A 21,284-nucleotide genomic window follows, 5' to 3' on the forward strand; every position below is an offset into this window, starting at 1 on the left:
CATTGGATCTTGTTGACGTGGCCACGGATCAGAGTACCCCGAGCACCGCCTACCAAAGCGTCGAACGTTGCCAGGGAGATTTTGTTTAATCTTGTCGAGTTTGCAAATTCGTACCAGAACCGAATCAAATTATCATATATTTACATTTGAACAGCTAAGGTTCGTTGATCTAGTGGCATGATTCTCGCTTAGGGTGCGAGAGGTCCCGGGTTCGACTCCCGGACGAGCCCCACCTGATTTTTTTTTAATCTGCACAAGAACCGAATCAAATTATTATATATTTCCCATCGAACAGCTAAGGTTCGTTGGTCTAGTGGCATGATTCTCGCTTAGGGTGCGAGAGGTCCCGGGTTCGACTCCCGGACGAGCCCCACGTGATTTTTTTTTAAAATCTGCACCAGAAACGAATAAAATTATCATATATTTCCCATCGAACAGCTAAGGTTCGTTGGTCTAGTGGCATGATTCTCGCTTAGGGTGCGAGAGGTCCCGGGTTCGACTCCCGGACGAGCCCCACCTGATTTTTTTTTAAATCTGCACTTTAGAGTTGTCATAATAACTAAACACACCCTTAGTTTGTATATCCTGCTATCCGCAAATAATATATCATACTACATGTAGCGGCTTTGTGTACGAAGATTTGACATTATTTTGTAAAACCGGTGCAAGGCACCATGATCAGTTTGACTTGGCACTTCGAAAAACTGCAATAGGGACAGTCAAATACACTCTCGGAAAACCGAATACAGGTAAAATACTCGGAGAATAGCGAATAATATCAAGTAAATATAAAGAGCCCCCAACGGTCAACAGGAGGTAGTTTGTACAAAAAACATGGGGGGAAATATTGCAAAGTCATATTACTGTCTATAAACATTTTTGTTTTAATGATGTGGGTCAATAAACTGCAAAATCTATGAATTCATGCAAAAATACCAATACAGAGGATAAACAAATGAAATAAATATATCCACAGAATTAATTGTAATAAACATAAATTATCATGGAATTACTAAGTCCATGAACATATGCAGCAGGCTGACATTGGAATATTTTTCCACATGCCGTTTGCTAACACTTACACGCATTGAACGATGAGGACACTATATTCACTGTGCGTCGTTCGCTATTTTCCGAGTATTTGCCTTTTCTCGGTTTCCCGAAGTTGTGCATGACCTAGGGACCAGTTCCCAGTTCCACGACACCTAATGTGGGCAGTCAAACGGGTGAAGCGGTGTGTTTATATAAGGTTATCTGAAATATATAATGTATCATGTTGTACCCCAATTTTTTTTGTAACTGAAAACAAACAAACTATTTCCTGTCGTTATAGTACTTACAGAACGATGAAAGAGAATTGACATCCATCTCTGAGCAGCTATCTGGCCAGCAACTTCCAAGAATCACATTCTGGATAATATAGAAACCAGGAGCAGTATCAAAAGGTAAAAAAGTGGGATGGAAAACTTTTCCCGTCACATCGTCTATAAACAACGTTGCAGGGATTTGGAAATGGAATTCTAAGAACTTGTAATAGGGCTAAAATATTCTTTTAACAATTCATAACTGAAAACTTGCCTAAAAGTATAGTGGCAAAATATATATTATTAGCACAATAGTCATTTAAAAACAAATCTGAACTTGGCAACTTGCAGTGTATTATTAAACCCATTTGTTGTGTAACAAGTGAGGGTTTAAATTTCACCATTAATCAGCGAAAACCCATGCATGCAAACATGACCATGTCAATTCACTCTTCCTTTCATGAATAAAACATTCGGTACAATACAGTTCTATTGGCAATGATTACGACATTACATAAGTTCACAATAGATACTCACCGTGTTTATGACTTGGAAGGGGCAGTACTTTCCGTTAAATGCTGGAATATTTGATGTTTCATTTTTCGAAGTTGAAGTGCAGACCCAGATGTTCCCCAGATCCCTGAGATTTCCCGAATACGGAGCATCGCGGGGAATTCTACCTGAAGAGGCTCTCACTGTAAGAGATTTTTTTTAACGAAATAATCAATGAAATACATTACCCTGAATGAATACAAACGGCTTGAACGGTAACTATATGACATGTTCGTCTTTAGGTATTCTTCTTCCCTTTTTCGAGCATCATTTCATATTTCTATAATCATGATTATGTTATACTGTTATATTTATGTACATGTACATCAATATATACATTTTTTTGTTTGTATCCATGAACTGTTTGTACTTCCACTTTACTTTCAAATTAGCCAAATCAATCCAATTAAACATCAGTTATTATATTGATATACCGGCGTAGACATGGGGAGGGGGCATGCTCCAGTCAGTGGCAGTCTCTCTCCCTCTTTCTCTCTCTCTCTCTCTCTCTCTCTCTCTCTCTCTCTCCCCTCTCCATTTCCCTCTCTCCTCTTTCTCTCTCCCCCTCTCTCTCTCCCTCTCTCCCTCTCCCCTCTCTCTCTCTCTCTCTCTCTCTCTCTCTCTCTATGCCAACTCCTCTCCAAAGTCTGAACCGTCTCTTCGCCACTGAGGATAGTAACTGCAAGTAGAACATTTCTCAAAAATATGTACCAATCATGTTTATGTGCTACGTCTGCATAAAAAAGAAAACCCCAGAAAGACTAACTTTTGTCAGCGTAATAAACACCGTTGATGAGATCCCTGTAGTACTGCATGACGTCGACAACGCACGTCTCTGAAATCTGCCATTCTTCATCATCTTCCCCTTCGAATACGTACACATGATCGTCTGAGACGATGCTCTTCGGACGAAGCGTGGTTCGTTTTATCAGATCCTCTATTTCTGGCAGCTTCGATTTAAGATACTTGTTAAAGAAAAATAAAGAAGTAATTACATTTTTTTTATTTATCATCATAAACAGATTGTTTATGTCCGTTGTAAAAGAGGCGTCATTTCATGACGTATGACTGCGTTAGTGATATCAAACAACTGTAAATGCAAAACTTCAAACGGAGCTTTGAATCATTGGCGTATAGGCGATTAAAGTACAGAATTTCTGACGTCATATTCGCTCGTCGTCCAGGTTACTAGTTCTAAACAACAGAGCCTACGCAAGGGGTTCACCTCGAAATAATTCAAGCAACGGACTGGAGCAGGATTTGGGGGACGGTGTGATCGCCACACTATTGTTTACCAGAAGCAGTAACCGTGACAACTTGAATGACAAGTATGACGTCACACTTTGGTACTCTATTCCCTTCACTAGATTGATTAGCTCAGGAAATAGAAAAGACTAAAAGACTCTAAATCCAAATAGCAAAGCTTTCATAGTTGCTGAAACGATTTTCATTTGATGATTATGAGCTTTAAAATGAGATTGAGTTACAGTTAACGGACAAGAGATGTATTTTTTTACCTCTGGATATTTTGTTAGTATTGGTATGCAGATTTGGCTTTTGCTAACGTGTTATTTGGATTATTGTTCAATCTTTCTTATCAACGACATTTTGCATCTCATCAAAAAAATAAAAAAAATACTGTACAAGTCTCTATTTATTATCGACACTCTTTAACTTGATTTCTGATGTCAATTCAATCTAGTCATTTCATCACAAATGAAACTACATTTGAAATACATAAATTGAATGGTACAAACGATAGTTCAATGTCGTAAAGAAAAAAAGAAAAAGTTTTTACCTCAATCAATGCTTGATCGTTGTTCATCAAGGAAAGTGCTCGGTCGTAGTTTATCCCTCTGTTGGCTAAAATTTCCTCAAATCTTCCTAAGTCATTATGTCCTATTAGAAGTAATCGATAAATAATAGTAAATACTTTTCATATCTTTTCATAACTTTTCTTTCATCAAAGATAGGTTGATCCGAGGCATGCATTTGTTTTCTTCGCACAAAAAACACGTAAATTGATAGTTCAATGGTAATATTAATTGCAATATAATAGAAAAGGTCTATTGACATGAAAACCCTACGGTATGCTGAAATTATTCCAATTCGCAAATCGGAAAATAGCAAAATGTGAAGTAGATTTTACAATTGGGGATACTTCGATAGGGTATAAGAGTCTTTACTTAAATACGAGACGAAGTTGATTAAATTTAGAATTGAGATCAAAGACAGATAGATGTTTTTAAATTCACACTTATATGTTATTAATTTAGAATGACGATGATTACAATAATGATGTACACTATTGACAATAAAATATGAATAGTTTTAAAATAATTTGGATAATAATTATGTGTACCTCTTTCAATAAAATGATTGTGGCTATTTAGTTAACGCTCTATATAGTTAATATCTTCGCAGAACCTTAGTAATTAATCTCTAATCAAATAAGTTATCAAGAATAAATCATGTTCTTACAATCAATTCATTAAAAATAGAAGAGGTTAAAACAATTATTCCAATTTTGTGATAACGTACAAAGTATGATTATATTGCTAAAAAAATAATATCTTGGATTTTATCGAATTTCATCAATAGGCTCCTAAATGTAATTTTGTTGAAACTATTGGAATATACGATGACAAGTATATCGATAGAATTATACGAACCACGTTTCAATGAATTTCTAACCGCGTCTATTTCTGGACTTGCCTGTCCAACTACTGAAGCAAAGCAGTTGAGAAGAATAATTCCCGACGCGTAGACAAGCAAACGTCCCCGAAAGTTCGACATCTCTACTAATTTTTGCCTTTAAACACTCGTTAAACCGTTTTTGGAGACAGCGATGGACGACACATTAGCCCCGATCACCCCAGCACCTCAAATGCCACTTGACTGTTACTTTAAATTACTTTAAGGATATATATATGTACGAAGATATTTATCGATGATAGCACAGGTTTCTCACGAATGTTTACTCTATCAAACAGGAGTGCCTAAGGTCGGGAAAATCTAATCTTCATGGGTTGCATAAGAAATACAGAAAGAATATGGTGTGTTGTAGGTTAAATCGGAGTTTCTTATTTATCACAATGAACTTTAACCCTAGTGTATTAAGTAGATTCAGTTTGTTGACTCTTAGATACTCTGTTAAAACAACACAGGGAGTGGTAAATGTTAAACCTTATTAGTAAAGATTGCAACAGCATTGACAACACGTGGTATTTGTTTAATATACATGGCTCAGTTTACTTCGTACTAAAAGAAATACTTTCGGATCCGTTGTTTTAATATCAAACGCCATCTTTGAACAGAATACTAATAATTTGTCTAGGTTTGTCTAGGTTTGTCCAAGTAGGAGTAGATCCCTTACACCTTACTCTTCAAGGGCACATCAAAAATGTATGTAGGTCTGCAACTTGGGGCACCTACAAAATGAGAAAGACCAGGCGACTGCTTTACAAAGCCTCCACTGAAAGACTTGTTCATGCCTTCTTCTCCTCCCATGCATCTGGACCATTTAAACTCCCTCCTTGCCGGCCTCCCAATTTCTCATCATTTCTTCTCCAGCGTATTCAAAATTCAGCAGCTAGAATGATTACAATAAATAGGAAACATGACCATATATCCCCTGTTCTTCACTCACTTCATTGGCTACCGGTCCATTCTCTCATTTCTATCAAGATCCTACTTCGTTCATACAAAAAACACATAACCTTGCCCCAAAATGTCTTCATGACCTAGTCTCCCTTCGATCCTCCTCTTCTACCAGATCCCTCCGTTCATCTTCCTCCATCATGCAATTAATTCACTGCCCACGTACAAAAACCCGTTATGATGACCGTACCTTTTCATCGACTGCCCCCACCCTCTGGAACAAATTCCCACCCCATTTCAAAATTACCCCATTCATTGAATAATTCAAACCCTTCTCAATACCCATTAATTCCATTCAACTGAATTGTAGTGTATTCGTAACATTTTTTTTATTTGGTTGCCTTTAAGCTATTGAACATGTAGAATAATTAACTGAGTTAAACAATAAGTTCGCTAAGAAACGTTCGTATAATTAGCGCCCTATTAATGGATTTATGATTATCATTATTATCCCAGAATTCGTAAAAATTATGGGAAGGGGGTGGCTCAATTTTTTAAAAAGAGCAAATCGCTTTTTTGCGTGTTTTCTTTTCTACCTAACCCATATATACACTTGCACAACATACTCACAAACTCATACACAAATATCATTTGAACACTTTCATTTTAAGGTTTACCTTAAGATTTTTTTTTTTCTTGTTTGTTTGTTTGTTTGTTTGTTTTTTTTTTTTTAGGACGCCATCCTTGTCAAGCTTTGCTTATGATTGCGGTCTCCTGCACTTTTCCAATAGAAAAGTTCGGATAATACTTTAAATTTATGATTATATGTTATGGAAATATTAAGTTTCGTTATCATATGTACATATATTATGTAAAAAAACATTTTGACATGAAGAAATTATTGTTTGTTTATGTTGTATTATACCTTACATTTATATTTTCTTTGTTATTCAGTTATATTTTATATGGAAAAAATGCAGAAATAAAATAAAATAAAATCATTGACTACTAATTTAACTAATTTTCATAGGCTTTAATACAGAAATCATCCGGGGGGGGGGTGAGAATGAGGGGCTAGTTTATATCCCCCCCCCCTTCAATTCTCCACTGGGCGTGTATATCTCTATCACAATCTCTTATTGATTCAGAAGGATAGCATTGCTGATCAGATCTTGTACACGCAATCGTGTTGGTATAGGGCTAATGCCTAAAATTGTGACGTCATCTTTATTTTGTCGAATGACGTTTTATTCATTGTTACATCATAGCGGTGTCTTTGAAACTGTTCGATGTTTGAGTGACCTTACATTGTTTATGACTTTGTGAATGCACAACGTGCAATGACAAAATGGTAATTCAGGCAGTTCACTGTAATAAATATATTGTGCACAGGCACGAAATCTGACTGTAAGATCTCTTTTTTATCAGGGGCGGATCCAGGTGGATTCCGGGAGGGGAGGGGGAGGGGGGCGGGGGGAATTTAATGATTTTTTTTTTCAACTACGCACACTCGGAAAATTGTACCATGAACGGGTACATTATAATTACATGTACAACGTCAATATCAGCTAGTTTTCATATTTAATTGCTCAAAGCAAAATTAAATACCATGTTTATTTTATGATCGATAATACCGGAGGGTAACGAATAGGAGCGGGTGGGAGGGGGGGGGGGCGAATATGTTCCTTTACTTTTAATGGTTGTGTGTATCAGGAATATAAATATTCGTCCATGATATTGAATATATTTACGTTTACTTCGCTAAACGTTCTTAATGCAGAGAAGTGGAAATACATCATGTTAGGACTCATCATAATAGAAACTACTTCGTTTAGAGGTTGAATCCATTCCAAAATTATAGTTGATTCTACTCCAAAGTAGTGCTTTGATTGCACTAAATTTTTCTTAGTGCAAATTTCCACGCCATAAAAAAGGTGAAAATCATGCCTAAAGAAGTTTGAATTCACACTAGATTGATCACCTCCGTCTCCGCTTATCACACTGCATTTCTGACACTGAGGTTTGTCCAAAAATGACAAACTTGCACACACATAGCTTTCTGTTGGTTCTACACACAATAACCACACGTAAGAATTTCAAATCGTGGCCCAAATTCAATATTAAATTAAGATACTTTTATTTTTCATTTGTCATTTGTTCGATATAGCTCTTCAGCCATTCCTTCGCGACAAGTGCCAATTGGCACAAAACAGCAGGCATCAATTCATAAAGGTTTGCTCTATGCAACACAAAAATCTTTGCAAAAGTACCAATTTCTGGTCTTGATATGCCATAATTATGACAATCCTTGTAAAACTTCAGAAGATTAATTTTTACCCTAGAAAAACTTTTATCTCGAATGCATTGGTATAGCTTTAAATGCAATGTAACACGTTGAGATAATTTCAGGGCACATAAAGAGTTAAAAACATGATATTGAAGCAAATTAAAGAATGGCTAACATGTCGGTATCTAGTAAACTTTGTTTAAGGGGGGGTGGGGCGCTTTAAAATACCTACTATACACTGGGAGTAATCACTTTTTATTGGAAGAGATTATATATTCAAATGTATTGGGGAAAATGAAAAGACTTAAAAAACTTCATTATCAATTTCACTCTAACTGAAAAGTAAGTTTAAGTACTTATATGAAATATGAACATGAAATTAGGCTTTGAATTATAGAATGTAATGTAATTGGTTCTTAAATCGTAAACGGCATTGGTTGACCTATGACCTCTTGAACTTTCCGAACATGACCTTTTCAAGTCCCATGATAGGTCCCTCTACCAGGAGAGAGAGGATGAGAGCGGCTGCGCAGGAAAATACCACGTTCCCTACATACAGGTATGCCTAATTGAAAGAGAGAGAGAGAGAGAGACAGAGAGACAGAGAGAGAAATAAATAAATGTCTAGGTGATATATGTATTGACAGTACAGATGATAACGATTGTAATTATGAGACTACATATTATTAATAATGGAAAATAATGATTTCATTGGTAATTGTAGCATTACAGGAATAATCAATAATAATGCCTTGCTTGTTTGTTTTTTCTCTGATGTTTGGTAATGAATAAACATGTCGAATCATGAATGCAATTTGTTCATAATGGAAAAAAGACGTAATTGTTAGATATCTATAATCCAAGTCATGTTGTACATTTTTTTTTTGTAATCATCAACCATGCCGTGCACATGACTTGTCATTATATTGTATATATTGTTTTATTTTATGTTCGGAAATTGAAATATGAATTAAATTTAAAAAGAAGCAAAACATTGCACTTATTTTGGATGATAACCTTTCATCTATAAACTGTTGATAAACATGATAGTAATAATACTTATTGCGGGGGTATCTTTGACGAGGCATGCCTCAAATAACACTATACAAAACGAGCATTTCAAAGTGATCTGCGCTAGTATTATGCCCATACTGTGTACTGATCAAAATTATATTTACCACTGAGACGTAGGTGAAATGGAAGAGAACTTGTTGCGTGAAGATGACACTGTACATCACAATGGGATGAACCAGGTAGATACAGTAACTAAGACGACCAAGAGGAATCCAGAAGCTCCACTCCAAGAATACACCGACAGGACCTGTGGTAGAGATAACAAAAACAAGAGTGAATGAAAGAGGACAGACAAGTTGCACGGATGTAAACAGATCTATAAACAAAAATGATTTTGGTTCAAATTATAAAACACATAAGAATAGTTCACCTCAGTCTACATATATTTGCTATGTCTGTATTATTCCCATCTTCGTATTTTGTTTTATCATGGATCTTTCATACAAAACATGGATTAGTTTTGCCCTCTTGTCCAGAGTTTTGTTTGCTTCCCCCTCGAAAAGCCAGTTTTATTCCAGCACCCCCTCAATTCCATTTTGGATATCAGCTGCATCCCCTTTTGCAAGAAGGTTAGCCGTGTTGCGTTTTGTTTTTGTTTTGGGGGTGTTTTCTTTTACTCTTAATTCGCTCGCCGGAGATCATGAGTTACCAAACAACCGCCGCCCCCCCCCCCCCCCATTATTGTTTAGTGATAACCCTGGGAACGTCATTGTAATTTCTCAGAACTAAAAATGGAATCGAAAACAGTGAAGAGAGAAAATACCTCCATATCCCTGGAGGCAAGCGAATATGATCCAGCAGATGGCCACGCCCCAACCGACGCGGGTAAACGTCAGGTATATAACCGCTTCGATCTGCGGTACATAGCGGTCAGAACCGGACCAGGTACCGTAGACAATCGCAAACAGGGACGCGAGAGCTAGAATCCACCCAGTTACTGCAATATACTGGAAGAAGAGGTCTTATTAAAATTGGTGGCGTTCATCCGACATTTCCTCTTGCGACAACTGTTCCGTGTTTATTTCGTCAAAGGTATGGAGTTAGGGTTAGGATGCAATTGGGCTTTAAGTAAGCCTTAGGTTTAGAGGTGGAATTAGGTATAGAGTTTATCCAGAGCTGAAGTTAGAAATTTTGTTAATGTAAGAAATTAACCGCAGAGCAATCGTCGCAAGAGCATTGTCGTATACGATTTTAAAGATTGTTCAATTACTGTATATATTTTTGTATATTTTTAAATGATTTCGTAAAGGGGTTAATTAAAGCCGTAGTGAAACATTGCTTGTAGTAGATACAAAAAAGGTAATTGTATTTCGTCGGTGCACTTGAGCAATATGATTATATATATATTTTGTTTACTTTACGTTGAGCACCAATATAAATAAGATATTCTTTTCTTTAATAGAAACCTAATAACGATAATTTCATTGATATTTTACCATGTGAATACGTAAATTGATCAGTACTGTTGTTCAAGACTTGATCATGAGAGTCAATATTTGAATCCAGTCATGATTGTAAGGACCTCGGCAAGCTTAAATTTACCTCTACTATTTTAGTTCCGTTTTAAACTAAACATAAATCACTTTTAACGTTAAAAACGAAGTGTAATGTACCGCTTACCTTAGATATTTTGACTCTCTCCCCTCTAAGTTTAAATATGAAATAACCTAATACCAAACCGACTAGATAGGGAGGGATCCTCGTGTATGGTTTTGTGTAAGCTACATCGGCGTCCGGCGGGTCAGGTACGTGATCGTTATAAAGACTGCAACGAGACATAAACGATAATTATAGTTTTATTTTAGCCATAAAATTGGGTTGCATTGCCTTTGAGTTAACTTGTGTAGTTTAATTCATGAAACTGACTGCAACGAGACATAGACAATTCCTCACAGTTTTAGCTGTGGTGCATTGCCATTGAACATGTTGAATAAACCTATTCGGCTTAGGTCTGCTATAATACCTTTGCTAAAATATGGTAATTCATCAACCCGAACATGTCATTCACAACAACTAAAAAAGAGGTGATTTTCTGACATCAGCCCGTAAACATTGAATTATAATATTGCCTTATAACATTGTAAGAGAAATCGAATAGAACACAGGTGGTGATTCATAGTGAGCATAGGTTCAGAAGTTGTGAAACATAAGGCGGCGGATGGTAGCTATTTGTGTAGCCTATATCTTTATCATTGGGGAAGCAAGATGGAGCTACCGAGTATGTTTTGTTTGCTTTCTGGTTTGTTTTTGTTTTTTGTATAGATTAAGATGAATAATAAAGCTAGACAGAGAAACCTAGTTAAGGAATATATATATAATATATATTTACATCTCACTCACATTGATTGATTTACGTATTATGAACAATGTATACAAATATACTTAAGCATCAAGGGTAAGTTATCAAACAAACTGATAAAATGTTCTCATTTTTAGGAATCACAAGAACTTAAAGTCCCTGAAAAAAAAATGAAAACAATTTTGGAAGGAATTCTAATCTAGGATATAAAATGTGAATAAAAAGGAAGGTGACTTACGGTTGGCCGTTGATCGGATATCCGTAATACCATGAGACACCAAATAGCGATCCGAGAGACACCAGTAATACAGTTGTAACAAGTGCCATGCCTGCTTTGACATTCCTAAATGACAGGATTTGGAGGTAAAACTTTTGATTAAATTGAACTTTATTGTCTGCAAACTTATTAGGTGAACGCTAGTAAACGCTGGTCCACAACATTTACAAACAGTTGACACTCGCAGTAGTATAGAATGAATTCCCTCATTCAAAAAATCTAGTTAGAATACCCTCCCCGAAAAGAAAGGAATAAACGAATCACACATTTTAGTCAATCACTCTTCAGCCAAATTTTTGTCGGTGTAGCCAACTATTCTTCCACTTTTTTTTTTCTCTCTCTCTCTTACTTTCTCCCCCTCTCTCGCTCTCTCTCCCATCTTCCTACTCATCTTGCCTTCTGCTTCTGTAATCTCTTTTTCTCTTTTATCCGTCCCTCACCATTATACAAATTACATATCCTATATGGATAGCCTCTAGGGTGTGGTAGTGATTGGTCAAAGTGCCATCACGTGACTAGAGCTTCATAGATCTCGAACGTTATATTGCTCGATTGACGTCACCTCTGTCCGTTATGTTGGACCGAGGAGCGTCATCACTACGCCATACTGCATATCTGCCGCAGTGCGCTGTGATGCATGCATAAAACAATTAACATACTACAGCTCCGCGCCATGCACGCCCTTGAATCTTAAATTTTGTTTGACCAAACATGGCGACTGCAAGTCAATTTCACCCAATTTCATTCCCTCGACGAGGAGAAATTAGACAAAATCGTTGACACGAAGGATTCTCATTGTACAAGAACAGTGATCAATTCAGCAGTGAACATTCTTAGTCAGTGCTGTGTGGAAAATGGCACATCAATTAAAGATATTGAGGACTTCTCAGCACATGAACTACATGTATTAAAACGGCTTTCTTCGAACGTTCTAGGCTGAGGTAAGAAGAACGATTGGTAAGCTGCATACGCTAAAAGTACGCTAAAAGATCCGTGATAGCCCTACGTTACGGACTACATTGTGAATTATGCACAATTTAAACAATCGACTGAAATTTTTCGTGCCATGCTAGTTCAATCAAACTGGCTGGCAAGGGATCTGTCACCCACAAAGATCCAATTTCTAAGGAAGACTTTGTGAAAATAAAATTATCTTCATCGTTAGATGTGAACACAGCTAAAGGACTTCAAAACAAAGATTTTGTTGATATGATGCTTCATATCATCCAAGCAATAGAGGCAGGGAAAATTTGCGCAACTTCACTAAATCAGACTTTGCCATCAGTTCTGATTTATCAAATCAGAGATTCGTCTACTTTGCTCGTGATAAGAACCATCGAAGTGAGTCTATTGACGACTTACGCAGTCAGAGCGGAAAAACGCATGAGACCAAACGTGCAGATTGCCCAGTAGCATCATTCTGTAAGTACATTTATCGTCTCAATCCTTATAATAATGTATTTTGGCAGCATCCGAACACAGTTGTTCAGTCTGATGAGCAGGTGTTGTACAGTCAGGCGCGTACGCAGGGGGGGGGGGGGGGGGGGGTGAACCCCCCTTTAAACCTTTGTATATGTGTGCGCTTTGGAGCACCACCCCCCCCCCCCCCCCAACTTAACGAAATATCGATCGGCCAAATTTTGAAATTTTGAAACACACTAAAAAAAAATATGTCCTTTGTCTATCCTGTCAGATAAATTTGCAACGGATGGTACCAATAACAATGTAGCTCACGTCAGTACGCGCAGGCCTCCGTGCAGTCCGGTCTGTGCTAGTCCAGGACCTAGTTCCTCTCAGGACCTGGTTCTGTCTCATCAGTCACCACAGAGTCATACAAAGTTTTGGTATTGATTCATGAATTTGGTTCAAATGAACATCTGTGTGCCCATGCCTTGAGCCATAATGCATGGCCGTACAGAGGATTTTTTATGTTGGGGATCGGGGGGAAATTCAATGAATTCTTGATTGCATTTTCTTTGTTTTTTATTTTATTTGTGGGAACTGCCCCCTACCATAACCCCCGCTGCGTACAGTCATGGTTCAGTGGCAAAGCAATGGCCACATAATTGTGAAGCCCCAGGATCAAAACCGTGTCGATGTGCCATATAAGTGCCCTTTTGTGGGGAATTAATCCTCATTACTGTCATTAATGACTTGAGGGCGTAGGTCCCCTAGTTGATAAGCATAGTAGCATACGCATGCTCTAGCATTCACGCAAACTAAACACTAGCAAATTATTATTCAATAACATCTGAGAATGTATACTATTATCTAGATCTATTAGGAATAAATCAATGTCAAAATAATTTCATAAGTTGGGGTAAAGCAAAAATATTCCAACTATATGAGCGACAGTGTATATCAATGTCCCTATTCTCTCTCCATATCAATATTCTATTTCCTCTAATGAACCCAGCGTAGAGTCACAAATGAATATAAACGTCCCTGGCATCATGTTGCCATGGGTACTTACTTGTAGAGGATGATGAGAATGATAGGACTGATGATGAAGAATTGCATGTCGCAGGCAAGATACCAGGACCATCTCATACACTGTAGAAAGGACAAGACGTTTGAGTTACTGAGAGGAAGAATTTGAAATAAACATCCTAACTATCCTCTCAAACACAATGTCTATATACTTAAATATTGGCCTTTTAATGATACAGGGTGGAGCAATTATTCAATAAGCGTGGATGAATAACAACAATTTATATTATGCTAAAGTTATTATAGGGTATAGAAGTATAGGAAGGGGGAGGGGGTAATGTCGTTAGAGGGGTACTTGTCGTGGGGTAGTTATTGGCCTAGGGTTGTCGTACCATGGAATTCATGTAAGGGGAGTACATGGAATGGGCTCCAGAGATAAGTCCGGGGAAACAGTCGCGGAGGGGGGGGGGGGGGGGGGTAGTCGTCCTGATACAACCTTGCTCGTCTACATCATGACCACTACTATAGCAGTAGTCTTCGTGAGGTTATTTTTACGCCTACCCTATTCACGACGCAAAATTGCTCTACTACTCTAAGCTATCGGTGTAATGTATTTTTTGCGATCTATCAACGTCTGGTGTCGGTCTCATCGGGTATTCCTATAGAAGCTGTGAGGTAATGGTGAATGGTACACGAAAACAAAACTAACCAACTAACCGCATTGTTATAGACGTTGGGCCACGGATAGATGTTGTTGATATAAAGTGGGTGGGTCCACCACTGTTTCCTACACCACCCCTGGTAGAAATCGTAGGTTTCATCGGCCATCACACTTCGACCATCGCCAAAGTGGGGCCACCACAAAGCCCAGATGCCCATGGCCGCCATGTAGACAGGGGTGAGGCGCCACCAGCGGTGAAAGTAAAACATAACCCAACTTCCAGCGCTTTCCAACGTCTTGTCGTCTATTCGCTTTAACGTCATGTAACCAACTAAAAATCCGCTGTCAGAAGGGAGAATAATTGATCACACAAATTCAGATAGCGTACATATAGTAGTAACCTAATCCCAATTAATGGAATTAGTAAAGTATTTTCTATCGATTTGATTTTATCAATACTACTGTAAGTGCATACCTACATAATCAGCATCGGATTAAAGATTTTTGCATCTGCATTTTTGTTGAAGCGTCGGCATGGCGGACGTTCGTTTAAAGTACAACGATAAGACGTGATTCAGATAGCCAGGAAGAAAAACAAAAATCGTACCATGATTTATGTTTTATAAATTCAACCTATGTTTGCAAAATACTGCATATCCATTAGTAATAGAAACGGAATGCACAATTATGATAAATCTACAGATGATGCAAGAACTGTTTAATTACCTCAAAACGAAGAAAGTATCCACAGAATAGCTACCCGACGTAACACCATTAAATGCCATGTGGTCGACTATGACATCAATCGCCTGCAGTGGGTTACCTATAAGAGACGGGGGAGGGGTGGGGGAAGGGGGAGGTAGCACAGAGAGAGGGGGTATAGGGAAAAAGAGAGAGTGTGGGAGATAAAGAGGGAGAACAGAGCGAGAGGGGTACACATTACATAAATGATTACGATTTCGATTTCGATTTGCACCTTCATTCAAAATAGAAAATTGCACACATTTTGCAAAAGATACAATTCTAACATACAAAGTATTTCTACAAATGCCTAAACTAAGAGGAACAATAGGAACAACAAGGTCAATTAATAAGGAAATAAAGGACACAAGGACCAAAATGCAGAACTTTTGTATTTACATGTAGATGGAACAAAAAGAAAGGAACTGAAGGGAGGGTTTTTATGACAGTTGTTGCGATGGCTCTATCAAGCGTCAGGTTCAAACAACAAATACTTAGCAAATTGCTTACCGGTGCGATAGGTTGCTGTGTATTGGAGTGAATGACAGAGCATGACCCAGAAAATACTGAGGACTCTCAACCCATTTATGACCGCCATGGTGTCTTTCGTCTTCTTGGCACGTAAGACCTTCTTGCAGTTACTCACAATGGAGAACGATATCATGATAGCATGAAGGAGAGCTTGAAAGAGAGAGAGAGAGAGATGAAAGAAATGATCAAGATTATCTGTTTAGTCAGAACATGTTGCATGAAACGGGGTGGTAGGGTCAAAGCCTACTCGCTGACAAGTTTTCAATACATGAAAAAAAGTTTCTCACCTTTGCCGACAAAGTTCGAATGATGTCTTCGAGTATAAAAGTGTGTCGAAAAAGGTTAAAATCATGCTTTTTAATTTGCCAATTCTAGCGACAACCTGTAAATATATTAATATCCTTCCTTAAAACGAGGAGACGAACGGAACATTTTGAAGAAATGTGATAACTGTGATACTGAATAGGAGAAAGAAGAAGATAATTATCAAAAGAGTCCCATTTGACCAACTGTCTTGACTAGTTTACATCCATACCCCATTTAAGATTGCATTTTGGGGGTTTCCCCCCAGCGTCTCCATCTTCTGCATCCTCCATTTTGAAAGGCACTTTCTTCACTTCTGTCACATCAGTAGGAGTTTCCTCGCCATCTACTTTGAATCCCCCATTGATCCTGGCTCCTCCCTCCATCTCCTCCTCCGTCTTTGCGATTACCTCGACTTTTCTCTCCTCCCAGTCAGCCGATGAGGTGATGTGGTCGGACACGCGGTCGCTTGCGTGACTGAGTGCGTGCTCGGATTCGTGGTCGGCTTCGAATTGGGTTTCCATGGTGTTCTTAACGTTGGTCGTGTGCACCTTATTCTGTTTGTCGTTCCCTTTCATTTTATCTATGACCAGTTTCTGGAGGAAGACCTCGTAGAAGGATCCAAGGCCAACCATCAGAGCGAAGAAGCACATAGCAACACTGATAAAGAAAAACACAAGAAAGAAAGTGTTTTTGTTTGGTTTAGTTTAGTTTTTGTACTGTTTTTGTTTTGTTTTTGTATAACAGGAAGAGTCGATGCGACTTATCATTGCATTGATGGTCGTCTTTTTATTTTTTTGATCTGAGAGTCATATTAGCTTTTCTCGAGTATCAAGACATATCTACATCGACGTCGTCGACTTTATCATCAATCATCATCATAATCAGCATTATCATCCTTGCCCTCTTCCTCCTCTTCATCATCATCATCCTCTATATGACCATGTCATATGATCTGTCATCATCAAAATCGTCATCGTCATCATCTACTAATTACCTAAAACCGATATCCGCTGTCGTCCACGGCCTCCGTTCTTGGCAGTCGAAGTACATAAATGGTTCGACCTTTACAACCTCACTCCAAACTAGTAAAACAAAAAAATCAGGAATAAAGTGAAAACTACGTGAATTACAATTACGGTACTTCCAGTTTTTAGGTAAAATGTCCATCAAAGACCCCGTCAATACAAGTTGCCCTTCACCCGCATGGAACGCAAAAGGTTAACTTTGTATTATTTAAACTAAACTAACAAATGTACACTATCATATCTAAACTAATTTTTTTTATTGTATTGCTTCATGTAGGCCTATTTTAAATAAGGTGGGACGGACATATGATTTTATATCACAAAGAAGATATTTGACCTAGTTTGTCACATGCTCCTTGTTGGTTTGGCCTTGTCCATGATGTAAATTTGCACTTCTTTAAACTCGTAAAATGTGCACGTCATTCTTGAGGTTCATCTATCGTAGCATTTTGATGCAAATTGGTAAAAATGTTTTTTAGCATGAGGAGGTGAAGTTTACACGAATAACAAAAGGAGCTGTGAATTTTAAATTTGTGGTGTTTTGGTAGAAAACTTACATAACGATGAAATAGAATTGACATCCATCTCTGAGCAGCTATCTGGCCAGCAACTTCCAAGAATAATACCCTGAATTATAAAAAAGGACGAACAGAAAGAGGTATTTTTTTAATAATAATTTTCTTCGGCAAAATGAAATATGGAAAGAGCCCAAGAGGGTCGGATTCTTCACCAAACAGGAGAGGGGGATATGATTCTGGGCAGCCCAATGAGCCTGTATAACCTCTGTAAGTTGATTTTTGTTTCCCCAAAGGGATGGGTTGTACGGACTCAACCCACTGTTTCCTATTTCATTTAATATCTAGAGCCATATACCTGAATATATATTTATGGTAACCTTCATCGAGTTTCTGGTATAACTGACACATATATTTTTATATGATTTTTCGAGAACACGTCTGAGAAAGATATTTGAATTATATCTAAATTGTTAAAAGGCAAATACTTCATTCTTTGATGTGTCATAAATTATAACTAAATCCCATTTAAACTATTTTGATGAATTCTTTCAACAAATTCATTGCATTGTTTTCATCACTAACAAAATGAACACAACAAAATCTTAAGTACAACCCTAAAGAAAATGCTGAAGTTGGAATTATTTTGTCGTACCTCTGTTCATTAAAATGTATATTACAACATAGTTTATTTTTTCTCAAAACTGTATTGATGAATATAAAGAGTCATAGAGATTTATCTATCAATAACAAATTATATTGCCACAATCGCTTCATAAAAAAGGCACGATGAAAGTACTCCAACTTAATGGGCACGTGTACGTGTATTACCGAATAGGGCAAATGCCTACCGTGTCTCGAATTGCTGAAGGGCAGTACTTTCCGTTGAACTGTGGAACATTTGATGTTTCATTTTTCAAAGTTGAAGTACAAAGCCAGATATTCCCCAGATCCTTGAGGGTCCCTGTGTACTGTGCACCACGTGGGATCCGACCAGCCGATGCTCTCACTACGAGGAAAAGAAAGAAAATGATTTGTTGATAATTAATTTCTAAACATTAATCAAAGCCCCACCATTTGATTAGAATCAACTTTAGAAAAGAAAGGGCATTGCAAAAGTAGTAAGCAAATCCACCATTATCATTATCATAATCATCGTCACTATTAATAAAACTTCTTATCAACCCTTTATGTTATTATCATATGTAATTAAAGTTATGTTTTACTATCCTTTATATTAATATTTTAACTATTATCATAAATCAACATTGCCATCATCCTTATCATCATCATTATCTTCGAATCCTTTATCAAACTTAATAATTCCTACAAACAAAACTGATGTTAAGGATGGGAGTGAAAAGGATGTATGAGAAGATGGCAAGATAAGATGGTAAATAGAATGATAAAAGTGATGGATGTGCTGAGGAGATAAAGAGAATTAGTTTACTAATACTTAATATTTTCTAACTAGAGTAGGAATTTTCTTTTAACTTTAGCTTGCACGTGAAGCCTCTTTGGTATGTATTTCCAAATTTGTACAAATATGAAAAAAGAAAGAAGACTAACTTCTGTCAGCGTAATATACTCCGTTGATGAGATCCCTGTAGTATTGCATGACGTCGACAACGCACTTCTCTGAAATCTGCCATACGTCATCGTCTTCCCCTTCGAATACGTAGACGTGATCGTCTGAGACGAGGTTCTTCGGACGAAGTGCGGTTCGTTTCACAACATCTTTTATCTTTGACTGCTTCGACGATAGGTATTATTGAGATAAAAAGTATAGCTATTCAATTTAAGTTGACATAATTACACAATCGCTAGAGGTCTTTGTCTATCAAAGACATGTAGCCCAATAGCAAGAATGGGGATAACATTGCACCTGACCGTTAAATAGATCTCCATTAGAATCTACATGATAAAGGTTCTTATTTTAAAAGATTACTGTCATATTTCGGATCAAGCGACATTTCTGTAATATGATTTTGTGATTTATTGCCCTTCAAGTACCATTATTTTGTCATAAAGAATGTCAATCTTGATTTGCTTTGATTTTACTCACCAATGATAAAATATCACTTGCTATACCGGCCCAACAACAAGATAACATTCAAAGTCAAAAGCTTCTTTCCTAGCTCGACTCTTATTTTTAAAACAATTGTGAGGGAAAGAGAGCCTGGGAATCGAAAATAATTTAGAACTAATTTGATCTTACCTCATTTAGTGCTTGATCGTTGTTCATTAGAAACAAGGCTCTGTCGTAGTCTAGCCCCCTGTTTGCAAGGATTTCCTTAAAGATCGTCAGGTCATTGTGGCCTAAATACAAATTATGAATTTACAGTGATAATATTTACATCGTTACAGTTATGACCCTCGTCAGTGACGAAGTATTATAAACTATAGATGTACAATAGCAGAGGGTTATGTTGATGTTTTATGCCTGTATCAATATAGGGCAAATCTTCATAACTATGCGTAAGAGTATGATTTTGTCAGGACGGAGGAGTTTAATTTTTTTCTTCTTTCTTTTTCCCTTCCTCAGGGATCCTTTATTAAATAATATAGTTCACATTGTTATGTATACAAATTTTGCCTCTAATACATTAATCTTTCAGCTACTCCATATTGACATGTTTTTTTTAAATTGCAAAATGTAGTTCAGTCATGTAGCACATATAATTTACACCTTCAGATTACTTCACTGAACGAATACGAAGTTCGTGTTGCCTGAATATTGGTAATTTATTTATTACAAAATTGTGGCGGATTAGGGCTGCAGCTATAAACCTCGTACTACTATGATCTTTATTCAATGTCCTTTCACTCAAAATGAGTTTAACACCATTATCAGCACAGCAGTGCACTCTTACTATTTGAATTCAATATGTTGAATTAAAATCCAATACTATTCGCCATGAAGTCAAATTATTCCTGTACCCTCAAGATCGAGTAGGGTTCTTCCAATACGCTTTTGATCAAATACATCATATAATACAATGTAATGCAAATGTTAATGTAAAGATTTACTCACTACTCCCCAAGGATTTCCTAAACTTGTCGTATTCCGGACTTGCCTGTCCAACTGCTGAAGTGAAACAGTGGAGCAGAATCATCCCGGACACGTAAAGAAGCAAATTCCGCCGAAAATTCATCCTCTTCGCGAAATGGTTCCCATAAAAGACGTAAAATATGTCTGGCGATAGTAATCTTATACCATAAGCTAACTACAACCACGTCAAAGCTTGGTTTAGACTGCGTTCGACCGCCATGGATGACGAAAAGTTTGCTAATCGATGTGTAGTAATGTTGGGTGAGTAATCAAAGTTCGTTGAATTAAGATTGTTTACATGAGCTGCTATCTTAATCTTATTGACATTATTAAGATAAGTTCATTTTAAAAGTATTTTTAAAGGATTTTTAACTTCATCTCTAGCTTCATGAGTCAAAACATGTCGCATATTTGTCAGTGGTCATTGTTTCACAGATTATTGATGAGGTTGTCCTTAGTATATAATTAAACAAGTACAAGTAAATATGCATGACTATAAATAGGCAGCGACTAGGGGTGATATAAAGATAGAAACAAAGATAGAAAGAGAAAGACAGAGAGGGGAGGGGGAGATCTATCCGAACTAGTCACTTGTTTACTTCTATAATTATGAAAGCATATCAGCCAATA

At 37.2% G+C, this 21,284-nt stretch overlaps 2 protein-coding genes and 3 non-coding genes across 5 annotated transcripts in view; 3 read left to right on the top strand and 2 right to left on the bottom strand.

The window, feature by feature from the left end:
* The window catches only part of LOC585706 (O-acyltransferase like protein), an 18,484-nt gene extending 13,755 nt beyond the window's left edge, over positions 1-4,729 (bottom strand). Inside the window, exons 1-5 of the mRNA XM_011674616.2 lie at positions 4,529-4,729; positions 3,655-3,755; positions 2,623-2,821; positions 1,842-1,999; positions 1,341-1,410 (exon numbers count right to left, since the gene is read on the bottom strand). Of these exons, the coding sequence (XP_011672918.2) occupies positions 1,341-1,410; positions 1,842-1,999; positions 2,623-2,821; positions 3,655-3,755; positions 4,529-4,652 (652 nt within the window). The 5' untranslated portion in view covers positions 4,653-4,729. The remainder of the gene's footprint in view (positions 1-1,340; positions 1,411-1,841; positions 2,000-2,622; positions 2,822-3,654; positions 3,756-4,528) is intronic.
* TRNAP-AGG lies at positions 159-230 on the top strand. Its single transcript has one exon. It is a non-coding gene; the product is annotated as a tRNA-Pro (tRNA).
* On the top strand, positions 300-371 carry TRNAP-AGG. The gene has a single exon. It is a non-coding gene; the product is annotated as a tRNA-Pro (tRNA).
* Positions 443-514, top strand: TRNAP-AGG. The gene has a single exon. It is a non-coding gene; the product is annotated as a tRNA-Pro (tRNA).
* Positions 4,730-7,569: 2,840 nt separating the features above from the next.
* Positions 7,570-19,364, bottom strand: LOC100892874 (O-acyltransferase like protein). The gene is made up of 14 exons (XM_011674615.2): positions 19,172-19,364; positions 18,454-18,611; positions 17,645-17,714; positions 17,057-17,144; positions 16,292-16,719; positions 15,736-15,906; positions 15,211-15,307; positions 14,541-14,826; positions 13,867-13,946; positions 11,355-11,459; positions 10,438-10,582; positions 9,581-9,764; positions 8,922-9,064; positions 7,570-8,308 (listed from the first exon to the last, which is right to left on the bottom strand). Exons 1-14 carry the CDS (start codon positions 19,218-19,220, stop codon positions 8,186-8,188), a joined length of 2,127 nt encoding a protein of 708 aa, XP_011672917.2. The 5' UTR covers positions 19,221-19,364; the 3' UTR covers positions 7,570-8,185.
* Positions 19,365-21,284: the final 1,920 nt, after the last annotated feature.

This window comes from Strongylocentrotus purpuratus, unplaced genomic scaffold (assembly GCF_000002235.5).
Source record: "Strongylocentrotus purpuratus isolate Spur 01 unplaced genomic scaffold, Spur_5.0 spur5_scaffold_7, whole genome shotgun sequence".
Taxonomy (NCBI): domain Eukaryota; kingdom Metazoa; phylum Echinodermata; class Echinoidea; order Camarodonta; family Strongylocentrotidae; genus Strongylocentrotus; species Strongylocentrotus purpuratus.